Below are 21,788 nucleotides of genomic sequence, written 5' to 3'. Positions count from 1 at the left end.
TACCAGTTCCCCGGCCTGATATGGGGCAAACAAAACATAAATATAGGCTGTTTATTTACAGTACAAAGCTTGTTTTCATTAATAAAGCAATAATTTGTTCTTTGGAATCAAAAAACATGGATGATTTTTCACAACTTGAAAGTCATTTTTGTGTAGTTTCATTAAAAAAATTAAATGTGTCATTGTAGTGTACATTCCCATGAAAATAAATATAACAATGAAAAAGCACAGTTGCCAAAACAGAGATGGGGCTACATATGTCCATGTTGCGTTTGGTTGTGTAATGTCAGGAGATTTTGTCATTGTTTTGCAGGGTAGAATTCAAAGCGCCTGACTTCAGTGACCTCTTGCAATAAATGCCTTGAAGAACATCAAGCCTCCATATCAGCTTCCCATGCCTGAGAACAGTCATAGTTCCTGAGCCACGCATCTGCTTTTATTACACAGCTTGAAATATCCACACACACACAATCGTGTCCTAACTGAGCATAACTCTGTTATTGCTAAGACCACAATAACTGGTAGACTCCATGAGGAATCTGAATGACTCTTCACATGTAAGTGAATATCCTTCAGGTGGTCAGCGTGCCCAGAAGATGACTGGTTGTGTTTATTTATAGAAACATGGCTGTGACTTTTACACTTACAATTAAATCAATGTTAATTATTTTGCAAAATAAATGCAAATCTTATTACAATCCAACCAGAATAACAAAGTGACAAAGTAACGATAACCAGTATTAGTGAAGTAACAACAACTTACCAAAATGACAAAGAACTGCAACTCCTAAAAAGACAGCCGTTTTAAAGGCATGATGTGTTCATATTCTGGCGTAAACAATTATCACAGAATAACATTTGGCCCACTTTCTCTATAAAACAGTGGTGACGTATTCAACATTTTTTCTTAATTTCATTTAAGCGATTTTTTTTGCTATCGGAAAACTATAATTATATTACCTTAATGAATGTCTGCTAACATCTGGTCATATCTGTCAGGCTAATAAAGTGGAGACTGCTCAGCCACATGGTAAGCCCAAATTAAATACTATTAGACCTGCAGCCTGTGAATATAAATAAATATAACGCATGATGAGAAGTGTATTTTTCATACAGTTTAATGTCAAATGTCTGCTGAACATTGAAATTAGTTTCTAATACACCCTTGTCTTTGTTCCTAATAACAACTATGAAAACATAATCAAATATATGAAGCACTTAGCTTTGAGTAGGTCATGGCTGCTCTACAACAGCATGGTCTTTATTATATTAGTGACTTGTTGTTGGCTGAACTACTGTATGAGAGTGATTGGTGAAGGCTCACAAAAATGCGGAGTGATATTCTTACAATGCTCACAGAGTCGGGCAGAACATAGTACGTACAGTTCTGATGAAAACAAACCAGCGCTGTTGTTTAAATGTATAAATATAAACAAACAACGGTTTGTTTCATTAAATATACATATTCAATTAGCTATTTTTTGGTTTGGTGATTTCAGGAGACTTTCCACTCCATGACCAAATCTGTATTTTGATGTAAACCCTGCAAAGACATTAAATGACATTAAAGAAAACAAACAAAAACAATTCAAATCTGAATGGCGTATTCTTAGAAATATACGATACCAGTCCTACAACTTCAAATCAGTGAGGCCTTAGTTAATACTTTAGGTTGGTCAGAAAATGTCTTACATTAAAAGAGCTCCTCTCCAAAGTTTGTGGGAAATGTGACGCTTTATGAGATTACACTTCAAGAAGGACCCTTGGATCCTTGCTATTCAAGACTGATTAAACATTCAATAAACACATTTTATTTTTGGCTGGTGTCAATAGTTAGTGCATCTAAACATGAATATGATATTTTGTTGTTCTCGTAATTTCTTAACAGTGTCAGCACAAGCATGCTTGGCTGTCAACACTTGGCTCTGACTACAAACTACAAAATTCAAGCATGACACGACTGATTGACAACTGACAAAGCCAACAGAAAGACGAAGCACATACAGCTAAATTATATCCAGCTTACTTCCACATTCTCTAGCACTGAATTGCCTGAGATAGCTAAAGTAATCTGCAAATCTTGTTTTTGATTGGCTGAAAGGTTCAGGATAGGATCAGGAAGAACTCTAACAAAACAAAGTACAATTTTACACAAGCAGAATAGCAGACAAAAGAGGCTCCACAGAAATCATTACAAGAATAGCTAAATTCCATTTTTTTTTACAGAAAATGCATATTACCCAGACCACCCCTGAAGAAGCTCATAAATTTGTTAACAAGAAGCCACAGTCATGGTTGTCCCACCGTCAGGCTTGAAGCCAACATTGGCTCACCCTCCTCCCCCTCGCTGGAGGTTGTGATTTATGCCAAAAACAAAAAAGCAATCCCCTTTCTTGGCAGGCACCATGTCTGACAACGTGGGTGCTTGTCGCATAGTCATTGGCATTCCTGTAAGGGCTTAATAGCTTGAAGACCAAGGAGGCAACACTCAAATATCAGACTGGGAAGCAGCACCACTCAAGAGGATCACAGGAGCACTGAGGTAAGTTCATCATTCATCTTACATGGAGCACTGCTCTTAGATGGAGGTGTTTATTGTGAAAGCTGGCGATGGTCTTTAACACTGCACTAATCATGTGGCTTATTCACTCTTAGAGATAACCCTGAGTTAATTTGGAAAACTGAAAAGTGTTTCCCTATAAACACAACTGAGCTGCATGTTTTAGTGCTCTCATACGCATACAGTTTTTTACTTTTCAATCATTCACACAAGTTAAAACGCAGGGAATGGTTTTCATATTTACTTCTCTAATATCTACTCTTGGCTTGTTTTGTTGGGTTGTATGACTTTAAGATTTGAAGTTTTTGCAGATTTAAATAAGTCATAAGGTTATCTACAGAAATATCTGGAGTGAGGAAATGCAAATATATGCTAATATTCATCATATATCATTTAACACTTCTAAATAGCAATAGAGGCTTCTTATAACAGTTCACATTAAAAGCTAAAGTTTGTCCAGTCAGCAGATCTTTCTTTTGCCAAAGCTTAGTTTTGGCCAGATGGCAAATCGAAATATGAAATATTTAAATAACCTTGCTTGCATTTTTATAATTACCTCAATGCTGCAAAGTTTCTTCTTCACCTCTGCTGTTTCTCAAGTTTTTACTGCTACAGAAAACTATACATTGCAAACCCTAAAATCTGTAACCTTGTAAGCTTGGTGATAATCCATATTAAGCAAGCCTACCACTCTCAGCCACTGTCCATGATCAGCATCAACGTCGAGTCTGTACATAGCCACTTGCTTCCTTAACATGCCCCGAGTGTTGCTTTTAATCATTTTTATGATGCTCTCAGTCGCTGAGTGTTCTGTCCCGTGCTGTATTTCAGTGGTGGTCACTTAAGCAGCTGGTTAAGCCTTAACAGCAACATGCAACCCAGGCCACATGAAACCCATAAAAACCAAATTTCACAGCAAGGACGCTTAGGTTTCCTAATGACCATGTCCAAATAAAAAGTCTTGGGTAGCCGTAAAACTAACTGAAAATGTTTGTTGAGGGCAAAAAAAATGACTTTTTACCATCAGCATTCAAGAGCATAGGATTTGGTGGCAAATAATAAATCAATGTCAATAGCATACAATTTGTAGTCATGTGAAGTGCCTATCATATTTAGAATATACAGTATACAGTTACGGCAAATTTAACCCAGCATGTTTTCTGTTACTATATACAGCACCACTTTCAAATGTTATATTATTGATACACTGATTTAGTTGTTGTATGTCAAACCAAGTTAGATACAGATTAAAAAACTATGACATGTCGAAAGTCCTCAGACCACCAGCATAAGGCGATCTCCAGTGTTTAACTTGCTATACCGAGCGGGTTCCACCATAGCGCAAGTCAACCATCATGTCAGCATTGATTTACAAGCATATCAAGATGTTCTAGATGGGATGTTCACGGTTTTATGTGGCATGTGACCTATCATATGACAATCCAGTTTTCTCATCTTCCAACAGCTATGGACCATCGACATCCTAGAATGTCAGCCGCCTTTACTGCGTGGTGCTAAGTCTGTGCAAATGTTTTACATGAGAGAGGTCATTAATGGTCAGACAGATCTAAAATAAAATCAATCATGTCCACTTTATCAGTAGCACTGTGGTTATAGTTTTGTATAACTTTTAGTTATGCTGATGAATCTCATGTAATTTTTCATTTGAATTCGTCTTTGACAGTATAAATGCCCATTTTGCAGTTAATTGGCCCTCTTTAGACAATGGCTCTTTTTATACTCATCATCTTTTATAAGTATTCTATAAATGTGTATGTCAAACTGAGTTGGAAGGTAGTACGGTTTAGTTGAGTACGTACTGTATAGTTCAGTATATATTGAAATCAGGATTATTTTGGAAATAACACTTTCAGGTAGTCAAGGCAGGAGGCATCAGTAGGTTATAAACAATTCTGTCAAAACCAAAGAAGTCAAACAACAATAAAGTCAGTTGGTCATTCGGTCAGCTAGTAAGAGTGCGTGTCTGCCTGTTCACCTTGACTGTATAAGGAGTTTTATACCTTTTTGTAACACCCTGCTCTACTTTAAGATCAGATATGTATAGCTCAGATCACGTACAAAGCACAACCCAGTCATGCATTACCTTTATTGTGAATGTGCAGACACATGCTGCATATAGCCTATATTTGCGAGCAGAGCTGTTAGTCATATTTCTAGCTGGACTTGTGATAAGGGAAATGTTTTCATAGCAAAGAGTTTCAGAGTTCAGACAGAATTAGTTATATTTGTTTTTTTTAAATGTTCCCTATCAATTACTTACATTTATTTTCCCGAAGAGCATACACAGACTGCGATAGGATTGCCTTGATCAATTTTCAAACAGTTACAAATAAACAGTACGTCTGTGTGGAAATCAATATTTGGGAACACAACCATATCTGTAGCACACTTATAAAACAAAGACCAAGGACATCGAACAGTACGGGCAACGGCAATCGAAGTAAGAATTTAGTCAAAACACTTTAGAGATCATTTATTCCTTGTATTTCTCATGTCAGTTTTCCATAATCATCATGTATCATAGTCGGTATTGGGAAAAAAAATGTTACTAGTATTGATATGATTGTGTCTTACAGAATAAATAAAAATCCTATTATCACTGTGCAAAAAGTATGTATTATATAGGAGGGGTTTTTTGAGAGTCACTACAATTAAGTGACACAGTGATTTGAGGTTAATACATGCATGCAACATAATTTTTGCATTGTAAAAATGTTCACAATAAAATTGTCAAACTGGAAAAAGTACATTTGCAAAATTGCCAAACACTGCAGATGTCACTGTGCCAGTCCAATTAAATCCCATCAACCAAAAAGCAACTAGAAAGTTACACAATTTTTGCACCTAAAGCCAATCTATGATTTTTTTGCAGTTGGAGAAAACTTGCTGAATCCATCCAGGAACCAAAGGACCCAAGATGTTTCGAAGATCAGTAGTGGCGGATGGGACAGCCACTGGCCAAGGTAAGCACTTAAGTGCGACCTCATTTTCTCCAGGAGTCATTAAAGAGAATCGTCTAATATCAAGAAAGTATGTCCACATTATACCTCAGTAGTTTGCTGCTGTTCTTTTATTCCAAACTCCCAAGGTCCATTTTTAATATACAAGTGACAAGTAACCAATAATCCAATAGTCTGAACCAAGAGGGAAAAATGAGGATCATCTGATAGGATTACTGTTTGAATTGGATACACTTTTATGCAACCTTTTTTTATCATCAAGGGAAGGCCTTCATATAGCACATATATAGCAACAAGGCAATTCAAAGTGCTTTACACAAGACAACAAAAGCAAAGACACACATTATAAAACAAGACATTAAAAAGCAAAGTGAAGCTAGAATGCAAACAGCGAAAACGGGGAAAAAAAATCAAGTAGATTTATGTTACAGCTGCTTCAATGGTTAAGGTGTACCAATAATGGAAAAAACATATTCCCCTCACAGCAAACAGGTTCTGGTATGAGAGGTGTACCATGTCTTTCATCTATAAGCAATTGGAATCAGCTCCAGCCGCCTGCGACACTGTCAGGATAAGCAGTAAAGCTAATGGATGGATGGATTGATATTTGATATAAAGCCATCTTCAGCTAAGTTTGATCCCCTTAACATAATCTGACATATCTGAAGTAATAGGATGGCACATTTACAGGTGAGACTCCAGCAGAATTGATAGAATGAGGTCAGCAAGGAGATCTATTTATACATCAATCTTAATGAAACTGTATTTATATACTTTCTGTAAGCATTGTGTCTACCTATATATGTTTGATGTCTAAAATGGTAACTTATTTGCTAATACTGAAAAATAAATCTGCATCTATACAGTCTATGCCAGGCCAGTAGGAGCGCTTTAAAAGGGTACATAAACACTGCAGATTAATCCCAACACTGCACTGAGAAGCAGTCTAACATGCAAACTGCATGCTTAATGAACCAATGCACTGCAAAATGAGGGTAATAATCAGACATTTTCCATATTCATATATATTGTTGTGCACAGATAACCTGCAAAACACATCTCATTGTATAGTCCTGCAACTTGGCAGGAAAGCAAAATAGAGAGAATATTCAGTTTAACCTGAACTGATGTGTCTAGTATTTAATTTTAATGACCCTGAGTTTAATCATTTAAGTCTCATCCATAATACAGTGTTATTACCATGTTGACATGTGCTATATGCTCTTTAACATGTGCCTTATCAGGTCCTGCTGATGACAATTGCTATGGTAAAGAAGGTAGGCTTAGGGGACAAGAGAGAAGCCATCATCAGCTGTCTTTGTTTCCCCGACTGCTCGCTAAGGCATGAAGAACTGATATGCAATTGATTTATTCATATACAGTATGAGCATATATAACGTTTATTCTGTGCGTGGATATGTAGGTGCACCTCTACATATCTGTTCCCAAGCTGAAATGTAGGCATGGATTCCCAAGGGAAACCGTTCAGAAGATAAAGTTATTGAAATGGAAATTAATTTAACATGTGACACAAGAGAGCTTCTACACCAGAGCCACTTACATACAGCTCTGAATGAAAAACACAGATAAAGCGAGTAACATTAAACATTCTAATATGTCATGTATTAGAATGGGTTTCAGCATGGTTTATGTGAGTGATAGTTTGAATACAGAACAACGACAGCTCTTGAGAGTTGGATAAAATCGTGGTCAGGTTTTATATTCTTTTAGTAATATTCATTGTCGCTGACATTTCATTTTCCAATGCTGACAGTGGGGATCAAGAAGAAATCTAAGGTCCCGGGGGTGATGATAACACAGTTTATGGAGACGCTGCCAGAGGGAAAGAGCCATCCAGACTTCACCCGCAAGCCAATTGCTTTGACCATCCAAGAGGGTAGGACTGATAGCAAAATAATTATTTAAACATTAATATAACAAAATATTCCAAGGAAGAATTTCCATGATTCTGCATAATGGATTAGATCCATGACTTTTTTGCAATGGGCCAGTGGGAGACGAGCTCTGCCATTCAACAGCCAGACTTCTGTGTCAGTAAGATAAAACTAAACACACACTGACTTTAATTTAAAACCAGAAAAAATGAAAAGATGACTATCAAAAGATGTGGTATCATTTTGCAGAAGACAAAGTCTCCCATTTGCATTTGCAGTGTACATAGCTGTTGTGAATACAGGCATCAAGTATTCTATTTAATTATGAGTATCTAATACATTAGGAGGAGATTATACATTCATTCCTTTTGCTGTTTCCACCAAGAATATGAAGTGACCTTGTCCATTTATTCCACAGGCAAATTTGCTTTTTTCAAAGCCATTGTCACTGGAGACCCAACGCCAACAGTAAAATGGAGCAGAAATAATGGAGATGTGTCTGATACAGCCAGATATCAGACTAAATATGATCCAAATTCCAATGAGCATACATTTGAGGCAAGTGATATGGGCTATCAAATCCCAGTGCTACGATGCAGCAACATGCTGATGTAAAGGAGTGGTAAAAATAGCACAGAGATAAATAGATAAACGAAAAGAGAAGCAGCCACTATTTGATTAGATCAATGTTGTCCTTCGGGTGGTTTGTCAATTTTTTTCCTACAATAAGGGGATTTCAATAATCTTGAGAAAATCACACTCAACAGGCATTTCGATTAAATGGGCTTGACACGTCTTCGTTTGAACTAACTGCTGTTTAAGATTGTAAATGAAAACCAAAAGGCATGAACATCAGGAGGCCATCTATTAATCAAGCAGTGTGCAGAGTCTGCAATTATGCTGGTCTGAACATGTCACTATTATTTGGTGATGGTATGATAGTGATTTCCAACCAGGGGTAGCAAACATCAGAGAACCTCTGCAGCTGCCAGTGGGTAGAGAGAAAGATTGTGGAGAAGTACGGCTGATATGGACATTAACTAAAGTAATGACCTAGTAAAAATACATCAGCATTGAGATGTGTGCAGTGTGTTGCGAAGAAGCGTCTTATTATAATAGTGTAAATACCTTCCAAATACGAGTTGATACAAGTAGCCACGTTTGAGAATGTGGTGGATGGTTTCTAATAGCGGGTACTTTAGCTGGTATAACATATATAACACAAAAAGACTAATTCGTAACTGGGTCAATTGTATTAAGAAATTCCTATATCTTCCAGATGCCAAATGTTATGCCAGATCAAGCTGATACCTATAAATGCTTTGCCACAAATGAGTTTGGACAAGCCATTGTCACAGTTGTTCTGAACATTATTGAAGGTAAGGACCGTTTGGTCACAATGAATATGACTGATTAATGTAATATTATGTATCCATCAGTGATTTCAGCAAATTGGATCCTAAGTTGATATCTGACTTTACCTTAAAATACATTTCACTCTGCAGTCAACCCTGTATATTAATAGCATGATTATATCTATAATGTGAGTACCCTCTTTTCTGCTTTCAGTTGGTTATAAAAAGAACAAGGCCCCACAACAAGCAGCTGAAGCCACAGGTGGGAATTTTAAGACAGTACTAAAAAGGAAAAGGTGGGTTTTTGTTACAAATGTCTGTTGACTTCTTGTATTAAATATCTATTTGGTACCTCAACTGAGTGCTCCCTAATCAAATTTACAGTAAGATCCGTCCAAAATCTGAGCAAAAAGATGGAGAGATCGATCCCAAATTTTGGGAGCTCTTACTTAGCGCTGACAAGAAAGACTATGAGAACATCTGTACAGAGTTTGGAGTGACTGACTTTCGCTGGATGCTAAAGAAACTAAATGAAATGAAGAAGGAAAGAGAGGAAGAACAAGCTGAGGTTTTTCATCTTTTTATATTGAGTTGTTCATTTGATCACAAAGAACATCTGTAGCCTAAATATGCTCATTTAATTAGTGCTTGATATTTACTGATCTTTTTCTGTTTTTGTTCTAGTTTGTCAAAAACATATCGAACCTGAGACCTATTCAGGTCAATGGAGATGGCACTGCATCCTTTGAGATTGACATGGACCTTATCGACCCAAGCAGCTCTGTATTCCTGTACAAGGTTAGCGTGATGACACAAAAATAACTCTCCTTACAGCCATACTGAACAAAGGAACATTAAGTTACCAGAATAAATAAAAAGGAGTCATTATCTATGGACCCTAAATTACAACATTTAACTTTGCTGCAATCCGGCTATTATCTTGCATTGAAATAAGTGCAGGATGTACTAGCAGATGACTCAACACCAAATCTATTTGTCAGCTTATTATTCTGAAACACCTTTCTTTGTCATGTAAAACACAACCTTTTATGTACACTGAACACAAGAGTTACTGGCATTAAGTTTGAGAATGTTTTGATAACGTCCTGGTGATTTCCAATTCATAGCAAATGAATGGCATATGTGCTGCTATTATCTTGCAACTATATTTACAAGCACAATTTGAAGGATCCAAAAGCAATTCAATTTATATTTCCTCCACAGGATGGTATAATGGTTCCATATACGAAGGAGTTGGGAGAATCAATGAAGCACAACCTTAAACAAGTGGGGAAAAAGTACATATTCAGTATGAGGGACCTTATGCCAGATGACGCTGGACTGTACCAGTTGGACGTAGAGGATGTGAATATGTTTTCCACTGATTTTAAAAGTAAGATTTTTATTTGCACACTTGACAGATTAGTAGCTCTGATTAAAGCAAAGGTTGATGGTGTGGTTAATACATGACACAAAATAAGCCTAATTCAAATAAATAACATCAACTGTGAATTGTTATTTTTGTAGATATAACAAACTATTTTAATCTGAAATAAATCGCTTGTTATATTTCAGTCCCCATGGTGGATTTCTTGGTGAAAATTCAGGAGGTGAAGGCAATCGAGAGAGAAGATGCTGTTTTTGAATGTGTCCTGTCAAATCCCTTCTCCAAGATTTTGTGGTTTGGCAAGAATTTACCACTGGAACAAGGGGATAAATATGATATCCAGGTTTCAGAGGACAAGCTCATTCACAGGCTGGTGGTCAAAGACTGCATGGTGGTGGATAAAGGAATTTATTCTGTCTGTGCAGGAATAAAATCATGCAATGCCTGGCTTGTCGTTGAAGGTAGGAAAATATGCTCTATTAAACCACTGCCTGATAATATTCAATAATTGATAATGATTTGTAATGGAATAAAACTGTGACTAATTATTGTTCTATCTGTTATAATATGGCATCTTTAAGTAAGCACTCACTGCAAATCTATTTCTTCAAATTTAGCTGATAAAGATGCACAAAAGGGCAAGAAAACTGCAAGGAAAACAACCAGGGCAGGAGGATCTGGTATGGATCTGCAGAAGGTTGCCCAAGAGCAACAAGCTAAATTAGAGAAGGTGAGGGAGGAAATCAAAGAACAGATTAAAGTTGTAAAAGAAGCTGAAGCAGCTGCACCTCCACCTGAAGCCCCTCCAGCTGCTGCACCAGCTAAGGCTCCAGCCAAACCTAAAGCACCGAAAGACCCCGAACCAGGTAAGAGAAACGGCGACTAAGTTTATGATAAACTGAGAAATGACATTGGCAAAACGTAACAAATCCAAACTTCTGAATTTTTTATAAGACGAGCACCGATGTGATAATCAAAACTATAATGAATATGAATATTGACTTGTGTGATTTCGAAGAATTTCACTATATTACTACTTACTATACTACTATTATATAAGCTAATTATTATTATTAATTATTATTAATTATAAGCAAGTATAAAATGCAGTTATGCAAAAAACACTGACTAGTTTTGATGATTTACAGTTGTAAGCAAACCAGCAGCAGTGGATCCACCACCAGTAAGAACTGGTAAGACAGCTGTGACATCCTCTGCATGTATTCATAAGTAAATATGACATCACATGAAATATTTTGGCTTCAGAAATATGTTTCTTAACTTTACTTTTATTGAATTCTGTGTTAAAATTTGATGTTGCTGCTGATGTCACTGTTTGGCTTTATATCATGTTTTGTGGTCAACTCATTGTGTAATTGTCTGCCTCTTTAAGGTGAGGAATACTCAGGTGTGTTTAGCCAAATTTACTGGTATAGTCAATATTTTTAGCATGGCTAGATATTCATGTTCTGTGTTCTGTGTCTTTGGGTTGGATTAAATGTCAGTTTTATGCTTGGTTCCTGATACATGTACATTGTCTGTATATGGCACCATACCAGTGCCTAGGGATGTCTCAGCCCACTATTATTATAATATGAAAGAAATCACATACGCCATTTTTCAAAGCATGCCTTGAAAAAGATTTCCTTGATTGCATTTCCCATCTTTGAATGAGAAGCCAAGTATTTATCTGCCTTTGGTTATTTAGAGTCATTTTCTTGAACACTTGACTTTTAACAATATTTCCTGTATGGCAAAGAAGTAACACATTTGAAATATCTATAACCAAAGGCCATAGATGGAAGTTTTCCCTTCTGTTGCCAAACGCTTTCTCACAGTGGATTAATCTTTGGTTTCTGTGATTTAGCAATATATAAATAAAAATGTCTTCATTGATTGAATGTACGAGAGAAAGAACATTCAAATAACTATGACCCTGTGGTATGCTTTGGAAAATGGGCGGGACAAAGCTGAAAAACATGAGCAGACATGAATTTAAAAACTTAAAATATAAAATATTCCAATGACCCTTTAGCTGACGAGGTTTCACATGGTATCAGCTCCATAAACAGATTAACAGGTGAAAATCTGAAATGTTTTAAACTGTCTGTAATCACTGATAGGTCTTTCAAACAAAACCCCAGCAGCAGCAACAATAACAACTGCTGGAGACTCGGGAAGTGGTAAGAGAGACAACAGGTGATCATATGAAATTGAGAAATTAAATAAATCAAGTGTAAATGACTTCATCGTGTTATTGCTGTTAGGCCACCCAACTGAGGAAGCCGTTGCCAGTGAAACGCTTGATCAACCACTTGCAGATACAGGAGGTGGTATTAAATACTTAAAGTATAATCAATAATAACAATAATTGAAGACTAATAAAAGACTAATAATAAAAAACGTAACTTTCTATTTGCATTAGTATCAAAGTTGTGAAATTAACAAATTAATCTCTTACCAAATAACGCTGTAGTTCGGTATATATATTGTAGTTTCTGCAGTGTGGAACTTTTATCTCCCCCTTCTGCCAGTGATGGTAATAACACAAACACTGTCAATGTGTGATTCCCCTCTCGTCTTCATAGAGGAACAGCTGCAGCAGCAGTTGTTTGGGTTTGCACTCGCAGTAAACTTTTCTTGGACACCGCTTCTAATGTGATACTTCTAGTTGCTAGAGGCTACTTCATCTCCAGTAGAAATCCTCTTTGCTCTCTCTTTGCAAATCCAACATTGCTTGTTGACTTCTAACCCATTAATGCTAATGCACCAGTGCAGGAGTGTTGTTACAGTCTCCAGATTGAAACATTTTTCTGTGTAAACTGTGGAAGACGGAAAGATACATCTGGTGGTGATAATCAGCATTATGTAAACTTGTTTACCTGGGGCTTGAGTGATACAAACATCTATTTATATGCAATGGACCCGCACTCCACCATTAGATAAAAAGCTAACTAAATAAAAAGGTGTGAAATAACAACAGGAATCGTTAGAAACCAACATTATTAATATATTACTACCGATCTAGAACCACTCACTGTTCACTCATTGTTGACTCACTGTTCACTCACTGTTCAAACATGTTCATGTTTTCTGTTCTGGTCTGAGAGCTTTATGTTTGGTGCTCGTCTTCTCATTTGCTTTTTATGTCATTAACTCCCTGTGTAAGTTATGTTTATTAGGTACTTTCAAACCAGGTAACACTTCTCTTAAATTTGAACCGTGGACTGTTAGTTATTGGAATATTCACTGCATTTATTTAAAACTTAATTCATATTAATAAGCAGTAGGGGCATACAGTTTGTGTGGGTAATTAATTAATCCTTTGATATACAGATTTCTTCAGTTTACACACAAATCTGGAAGCTTTTCTGAATATGCAAAATGGAGAGTAACTTTATTTTATGTTGTCCAGAGCCTGGAATCACCTGTGGGCTGTCTGATATTTATTGTCTTCGTGGAAAGCCAGCTGAATTAATTGTTAAAATGAACATGGACTGTGACGGCACCTGGTACAAAGATGGAGAGCAGGTATAGCCTATGAATTATCATAATAATTAGACTGGTGTTTATATTTTTTGTTTTGCAAATTGGCAATGTAATTCCAACATAAAATTAAGATCATTTTGGATTTGCTAGTTGAACTCAGGCGCTGGGATCACCATAACCAAAGATGCAACGTCCCACAAGCTGACAATTCAAAGCTGCAAAGATGATGATTCTGGAGTTTATCGTTTTGCATCAGGGGATCAAGTTACACAAGGGAAAGTCACTGTTGGAGGTATAGCATTTTCCTGTCTATTGAAAAAACATCTACAACACATGACACAGCAGTTGCTGAGCATTAAACTGAATTACTTATATCACAGATGTTCCTGAATTTGACCCTGATGACCTTCACAAGTTCTCCAAACCTGTGATCATAAGAGTGGGCCAGAATGCTACCTTCAAGATGCCCTTTCCTCCTCAGGAGTCTTTGGTGGTCAGTTGGTTCAAGGATTGCAATGAGCTCAAAGACGGAGGAGGAGTTAAGATCGTAAGGGAGCCCAATCACAGCCGGCTGCTGCTCAGAGACTGTCTCCGGACAGACGCAGGGGAAATAAAGATCCAACTCAAAAACCCCTTTGGGTCTGTGGAGGCCACATCTCAGCTTATTGTGCTTGGTACGGAGACAGAGAAGTCTAATGAGAAAAGCAAGAAATACTGAGACATAAGATAATTGTTCACACCTGTATTTAATGGGCACTTTTACACATAAACTTTCATTTTACGAAGAATCATATTTTTGTCACTACATTTAAAATGTAACACCTTTAATAACAGATCGGCCAGGTCCACCAGAAGGTCCAGTGGAGGCTGTCGAATCCACCTCATCTATCATTGAGATTAAATGGAAACCTCCCAAAGACGACGGAGGCTCCGCTGTCACCAACTATATCATAGAACGGCAGCAGACAGGACAGAGTCTGTGGACAAAACTCGGGGATGTCTCAGCTGACAAGACCTCTTTCAGAGACAGGAATGTGATGCATGGAAAGAAATACAACTACCGCATCTACGCAGAAAACCCTGAGGGTCTGAGTGACGCCCTGGAGACAGCTGATAGCATTATGGCTGGCATAATGAGTGAGTGTTAAAAAAAGAAGTCTCATTTAGCATTCCTCAGCAATTCCTGTGTTAATCTCCCTTAGGTTGTAATAAATGAAAATGCCTCTGGATAGGTTTTGTGATGGCTTTAAATCGTTTATCACTGGAGAAAGCCAACCTTTTATTTGTGCTGTAATAGTTGCCCTATCTCCAAGAGGAAAGGTTTAAACTATCCTGTAGTGATGAAATGTAGATGTCCTTAATTTATTCCACGTTTTTATTACATCTTAATAATTAATAATGAGCTTACTCGATTAATAAGACTACTTGTCATTCCTAAGTACTCGCCGGTCCACCTGGTGCCCCCAAAGTGGAGAGTGCCTCAAAGACCTGCATCAACTTGACCTGGACACCTCCAGAGGACGACAGAGGAGTACCAATCATTGGTTACCAATTGGAGAAACGAAAGAAGGACACAAATCAGTGGATCGCCTTGAATGCACTTAACGAACCTATTGAAGGTTAAACATAATACTTGCACATGCTATTATGTTATATAGTATATATATATGTTTTCATTACTGCGATCATATTTTCAGACGTGAAGTACGCAGTTAAAGACGTAACTGAGGGAGCAGAGTACGAGTTCAGAGTTTCAGCTATAAATGAGTCAGGATCAGGAGATCTTAGCCCTCCCTCTGCAATGGTGTGTGCAAAGAATCCCAACAGTAAGTAGTGAACTTCCATCTTAGTGCATAATAAAAACGTGTTCCCTTTCTGCATCTTATGTTTATGTTTTTTTTCATACAGTGAGACCTTGTTTTAAAGACCCAGAGGACTTCATTGTTATCAGAGCAGGAAATTCTGCACGTGTCAAAATTTGCTATGAGGTAAGAGTACGGTATGTAAACTGAGGCTTCCATCGCTTGTGGAAATCCTAAATCTATCTTTTCAATATTGTGTTGTTATTCCCCCATTGCAGACATGTCATATTATTCAGTGATAATGTCACTACAATGTGATTTGAGTCTTATAATTCGTTTTATGAAGTGATATTGATATCCCCAGGGTGAACCTCCACCTGAGATCACTTGGCTGAAGGATGATGAGCCAATATCCCCATGGATTAATGTGATCAATACAGAGGGAATGTCTCAGCTTGTTATTCCCTCATCAAAGCGCTCAGACTCAGCCATTTACACGATCAAAGCCAAAAACTCTGTTGGTGAGGCTTCATTCGACATTGAGGTTAGAGTCACAGGTAAGGCCTGATTAAGAACACTGATTAGGACTATCATTATTACAGAGAAGTTGTTTAAAGAGTGATGATGATTTTTTGAACAAAAACTACATGAGGAGTTGAGTTGCTGGAATAGAGTAATTAATTAAATCGACTTTGTTTTGTTTCTGTGACAAGAGGAGATCATCATTGAAATCAACACAGGACAATATTCATTTTGATAATATTTTGCCAATTAAATGCAGATGAAAAAACAATATGTTGGAAACCCAATGTCATACCCTAGGTAACATTGAGCAACCTGTAAATGGAAAGTGAAACATAATTCTTATAGAGTAACATGCATGCAGAGATAATGACATATAAGAGCTGTCAAATGCAAATACAATTGACGTAACCCACATTGGAGTGAGTTGCCTCTCAAGTAAGGTAAAATTGCATTAGGCTTCATTACACATTTTTGGAAAGGAATAGCACATATCATCAGCAACTGATGTTTTTCCTTTGTTAGAAATACTCTGCATCTTATTGTATTCGTTGCTAGATGAACCCAAGACTCCAGGGCCAGTGGAGTTGGAGCAAACAGTCCATGGAAGAGTGGTGGTATCATGGGCTCCCTCTCCAGACCAGGAGCTTGATGACCGCCTGTACTATCTGGTGTCTCAACATGACTCCAACACGAGAGTGTGGAAGACTGTAGCAGACCGTCTCTTCGCTAACACATATACCGTCAACAACATCCTTCCAGGAATAGAGTATCATTTCCGAATCTATGCCAAGAATGATATGGGTCTTTCTGATCCATCTAACTCACCAACATGGGGTGTCAACAGCAACAGAGGTGGGCTATTTTAGTTGTTTAACATTTAAGCTTGATTTTTAAACTACAGTGAACCAAACCCTACACAGGTATTCATATACATTCCCATAATATACCTACTTCAGTGACCATAAAACTCACCAGACTTCTTAATCACTCAAAACAACAAAACTTCTTCTGCTGTTCAGAAACTGAAAGCCTGATCCTTTACAGAACAAATTCTAAGTAGAATCTATAAATCATCACATACTGTACTAGTTGGCAAGAGACTGAAGGTTACAGTACAGTTTTTTAAACCAAGATCAGGTTGTATTGTACAAAGCCTCAACACCAATATTTGCCCATGCTATCATAGCAAAGCTATGTTAAAGGGCTCTATGGATATAGATGTCGGAGGGTTTTTCTATTTTTGTTAAATATATGTATCCAAAGTTCAACATGGATTAGAATATGATTTGGTGAAGACTCAATTTACGTGTTTGTGCCCTGATTTTTTATTTTTTTACCTAGCTCTGTATTCAGTACAAAATGTAATTTCATCCAATGGTTTGATATACAGTATAAAAATATGCTTTAAATTTAAGACATTTCAAGCAGCCTCAGACGTAATTATACTATAAATCTTAGCATACTGAGTCGGTGATCAGGCTAAATACTTTACCAGCTAAACATAAGCATGTTAGCATTGTCACAGTAAACATATTGCTATGCTGACATAGGATTAAATACATCCTCACAAACGCACTAAAATGATTGTAGATCATAATCCTGGGAAGTCTCACATAGATTCATTGTGCATAATCATTTTAGACTTGGGTAATTTGACTGCATATCTGAAACATTTTTGGATTCTTGTGGATATGATCATCATTCTACCTAAATGACAATTTCAATCCTTTCCCTCTTTTCTGATTTTCCTAACAAGTTCAACTTAGCTCAAATGGAGTTAATTTAACAGAGGTCTCCTTCGAAAGGCCTCCATCCATCCTTGTCCCTCTGAAAGTCCACACACCGCCAAAAGGTTACCAACTGTACATGACGTGTGCTGTCCGAGGATGCCCTACGCCCACTGTGTCCTGGTACCTGAACGACACCTGCATCAACTTAGACAACAACTACTACATAACCAACTCATTTGGTGTTTGCTCCATGTACATTCTAAGAGTGCGATCAAATGACAGTGGGGAATATAAAGTTGTTGCAGTCAACTCTCTTGGAAAGGCAGAGTGTTCTACTAAACTTATTGTCAAAGGTGAGGTTTAACAGAAGATTTGGATCTATTTAATAAAATAAACTGTTTTGGTTTATTCTAACAATGATTATTTTATTTCTCCCTTTTCTCCACAGAATAAATGGCATGAAGGCTTTCAGAAGATTTTCCTCTTAGTGAGCTATTCTGGAAAATAAGCAAGTGGAAGACTTTGATTCACTTCAAGAACTGGATTAAAAGTGTGTGACACTGTTATGTAAGGTGCTTGTAAAACCATCCAAAATGGTCTAAATACTAAATTAATTTATTTAAAATGTGACAGATTGACAATTGTAACCCTGCTAACCAAAATAATTACGACAACAACATGAGTGAAATTAAAAAATATAGTACAAAGACATCTGTCAAATTTTTGTAGCTCTTGTAACAATTTAAATAAATCAAGAATCTGACAAATGTGTGTATTGTTCTTTCTGGTGTTGTTTTGTCACATACTTTTTACCAAGATTTTTCACTTACTTTCCAGACAGAAACAAACTCAGTGACCTTTGTTTGAGCAACACATGTTTCTTTTATGTATTGACAGTTGCATATGGCCCCGATATCTTAGCCAATGGCACCATGCACATTGCAGTAGTGAACACAGTGCGCATTTCCCATACCTGAGCTCAAGAATAAATGGTCAATAAAAAGATCGCAAAATAAATTAGTCCCACTTCCTCAACAGTGTAATAATCAATATAGAAAGAGCCATCAGCAAGACAACAATGTTTACCAGCTAGTCATTGTAGATATGGAAAAAAGACGCGTTCAAAAAGTTCATTCACAACATACTTGAACTGACTGACAGGGCCAACACAAGTCAATACCATACAGTGAATATAATGAGCATACCGCAATCTTTTCTTAAAAATAAATCTTGATTGAACACAGAGTAAAAATGCCTGTTTTATCTGATTTCATTAAACTATTGGAAAAGACTTAAATAATGCAGCATTGTTCTTCCTACAACATTCAGCACAGTTGTCAATGTCCTTAGTTTATATAACAGTCATTACCCCATTTCCTGTGGTAGGTCAGAGGTGATAGTTGTGTTTATTCTCAAGGCATGTCATCACGCTTTTTTTACACTTATGAAACAGTCACTTTTATGAGGTCGGGGGGACTATTTAAAACGTCCGGAAGAACCGTCACGCTTGTTTAACCTTTGACAATGTGAACCCAAAAACCCACTCAGTGCAATGAGCCCAACAAAACCACCACAGCGTGCGCAATCATCTTTTTATAATTCCACCACGGTCCAGTGTGACTCACTGAACCCCACAGTCATCATGCTTTAAGATTTTCCATTGATACTTTTGGAGGCAAATTGTAACAGCCAATTCATTTATACCAAGCAGATATTATTTTACCAAATAAAATATCTCATGTTAATGTTTATTGACCTATAAAGTCCATAGTGCAGTCATCATATTACTAGAGACCTTGTGAAGCTGCCAGTCAAAACCTTTGGGTTAGATGCTTTGACTTGTGCATATTAGAATTTACTTATCATGGCTATTGTAAATCCATAGCTAATAAAGCCTTAACCATGACCATCAAATACAATAAAATCTATCACTTAATAACAGTTTGAAAATATGGTCAAGTCTTTATAGTTCATATTTGACAGATTGAGAATGTGAACACCAGATTGAATGAAAAGTCATATTGTATTTCCAGTGCCAGCTGCAAAGTGATCGCTTTCATAGGGATGGGTAAGACGAACCTCACCCCTTTACCACTGCTGTAATATGGATTTTTTAGCAACCACATTTCACCCATGTATGGGTTTTTATGTGCCCCAAACTTTTATTACCGAACAAAAAGGGGTGCCACCTTTGAAATATTGTTTAGTGAGAGGATTTCAACCTGAAGAGGAGAGTAGACAACGAAGAACTAAGGGTAAGTCCAAGTTCTTTGTTTTAAAAGAACATTTCCTGTGTCAGTCATGTTCATCAAATTACTCTACTGAGCAAAAGTAACATTTTAAATGGCCTGATAACGGCATGCCGTATGGGTGAGACAAGTCTTACATACCAGGTTAACTGTAAGTATATCTATACGGGACAACAGAAAGATAAGATAAGATAATCCTTTATTGATTCCCAGGGGGGAAATTCGGAAAAGGCACCATTGGTTACGACTCCCCAATATAAGAACTGACCAACAGCACAGCCTAGCTCTAGTCCGTTCACCTATTCCGTCAAGGGTTAATATACGACACAAATTAACTACCAATAATATCACTGTGAAGGATAAGCTTTGTTTTTAAATGTATTATTTTTTTGTATTTGATTAAGGTAACTAATTGGATTTGTTTTCTATAGATGCATAAGTTGGATTTAAAAGCTGTCAAAGCATCCCTTACAAACCAAAAATGAAAAATATACTATCAGATTTTTTACACATTATGACCAGCAGAGATGTTGTTATTTCATATACTTGTGTAAAATAATGTTACTGACCAGGGCCATGGAAAGAAGACAAGCCTGCACACTGACTCAATGCCACTCCATAACAATAACAGCCAGGATATTATATGCTCTGCCATATTCACAGGAGTGTCGACAAAAGTATCTTATTTCAAGATTAAATTCAGTAAAGTCAAAAACAAAGAAAAGAGAAGAATACAAATGTACCTCTTGAGATCCTCTAATACCACACTGAACTGTGTGCAATATTTCAGTAAGGAATGTGACCTTCCCAACCGGCTCGGAAGTATGATTCGTTTGCACAACAGAATGTGTGACACATAAAGGCATTAATATAAGACCCTTTTTAGCCTGTCCATGATCAAGGTCAATTATCCTTTTACACATTTTTACGCAAGATTATGATGCTTTAGATTAAAGATCCATGTCTCATAGCCATTATCTTACTATACAGCCGAATTTGTTCTGATTATAAGTTGTACTTTTTTTAAGTAACTCAAGTTTTTTGGTCATTGCTGTTTACTGCGAGGTCTTGCGGTTGACAGTTAAAGTAGGTCAAACTCTCCTGTTTGCTGCCTTTTAAGCTGCGTGCCTGGTTAAAACCAGTTCTGTATTAGCTTTCTGAACACACTTTGTTTTTTCAAATATGTAAATCAAAACACAATCTGTGCTTTTTCACACAAATTAAATTGACATGCAGTTTTAGTCTAAAGTTACTTCCAGTCATTGGCTGGTAGTTAACGACTAGGCACCTAAAGTGAATCACTGTGCAAAACATAAATTTTAAGAGATAGTGGCATAAAAAAGATTTGCAGATATGTGCATCGGCTTAACAGTTTGAATTGAAGACATTCTGCTCCAATCTATGTTTGGACCCTGAGCAGTTAAATCGCTGGCACAGCCACTTGACCCCACAGGCAGTTGGGCAGAGTCAGCCACTAGGTGGGATTTCACATTCCAAATTTACTGTGTCCCAGCAAGTCTCAAAATGTCTGCACGAGTCACACAGGAGTCACGGCACTCCCGCTTTGACAGGCTGATGTCATACGGTAACATAGATGATACATAAGGAGAACCTCCCAGGCAGGAGGCTCTCAACCTTTTCTGGCCAGCATACCCATTTTTAGGTCTCACTGGTTCTCATGACCCCAGCTGTTACAGCATGGTCAAGTTGAGTCACATGACTGAGTATATTTTTGACTACCGAGGGAGCTCCAAACGAAATATGTAAAAATGTGTATGTTAGAGATGACAGTTAATTGAACTGCTCTCATTATTG

At 37.1% G+C, this 21,788-nt stretch overlaps 1 protein-coding gene across 1 annotated transcript; it reads left to right on the top strand.

The window, feature by feature from the left end:
* Positions 1 to 5,498: 5,498 nt before the first annotated feature.
* On the top strand, positions 5,499 to 18,177 carry LOC138605827 (immunoglobulin-like and fibronectin type III domain-containing protein 1). Its single transcript, XM_069678272.1, has 21 exons — positions 5,499 to 5,544; positions 7,316 to 7,438; positions 7,855 to 7,994; positions 8,716 to 8,815; positions 9,006 to 9,087; positions 9,176 to 9,359; positions 9,476 to 9,589; positions 10,016 to 10,184; positions 10,367 to 10,639; positions 10,796 to 11,044; positions 13,594 to 13,709; positions 13,818 to 13,959; positions 14,048 to 14,341; positions 14,502 to 14,804; positions 15,107 to 15,286; positions 15,365 to 15,493; positions 15,576 to 15,655; positions 15,834 to 16,026; positions 16,550 to 16,846; positions 17,751 to 18,077; positions 18,173 to 18,177. The coding sequence occupies exons 1-21, from the start codon at positions 5,499 to 5,501 to the stop codon at positions 18,175 to 18,177; spliced, it is 3,546 nt and encodes a 1,181-aa protein (XP_069534373.1).
* The last annotated feature ends 3,611 nt before the right edge of the window (positions 18,178 to 21,788 follow it).

Source organism: Semicossyphus pulcher, unplaced genomic scaffold, assembly GCF_022749685.1.
Source record: "Semicossyphus pulcher isolate SPU_LCO1_2020_fin unplaced genomic scaffold, fSemPul1.0.p SCAF_3, whole genome shotgun sequence".
Lineage (NCBI taxonomy): Eukaryota > Metazoa > Chordata > Actinopteri > Labriformes > Labridae > Semicossyphus > Semicossyphus pulcher.
The sequence above is the reverse complement of the archived record's forward strand: the minus strand, read 5'-3'. Positions and strand labels throughout refer to the sequence as shown.

Coding starts and splice junctions, on each gene's coding strand:
- LOC138605827 (XM_069678272.1), top strand. CDS start 5,499: ATGTTTCGAAGATCAGTAGTGGCGGATGGGACAGCCACTGGCCAAG. Junction 7,995..8,715: donor CCAATGAGCATACATTTGAG/GCAAGTGATATG, acceptor TATATCTTCCAG/ATGCCAAATGTTATGCCAGA. Junction 10,640..10,795: donor TGCCTGGCTTGTCGTTGAAG/GTAGGAAAATAT, acceptor CTTCAAATTTAG/CTGATAAAGATGCACAAAAG.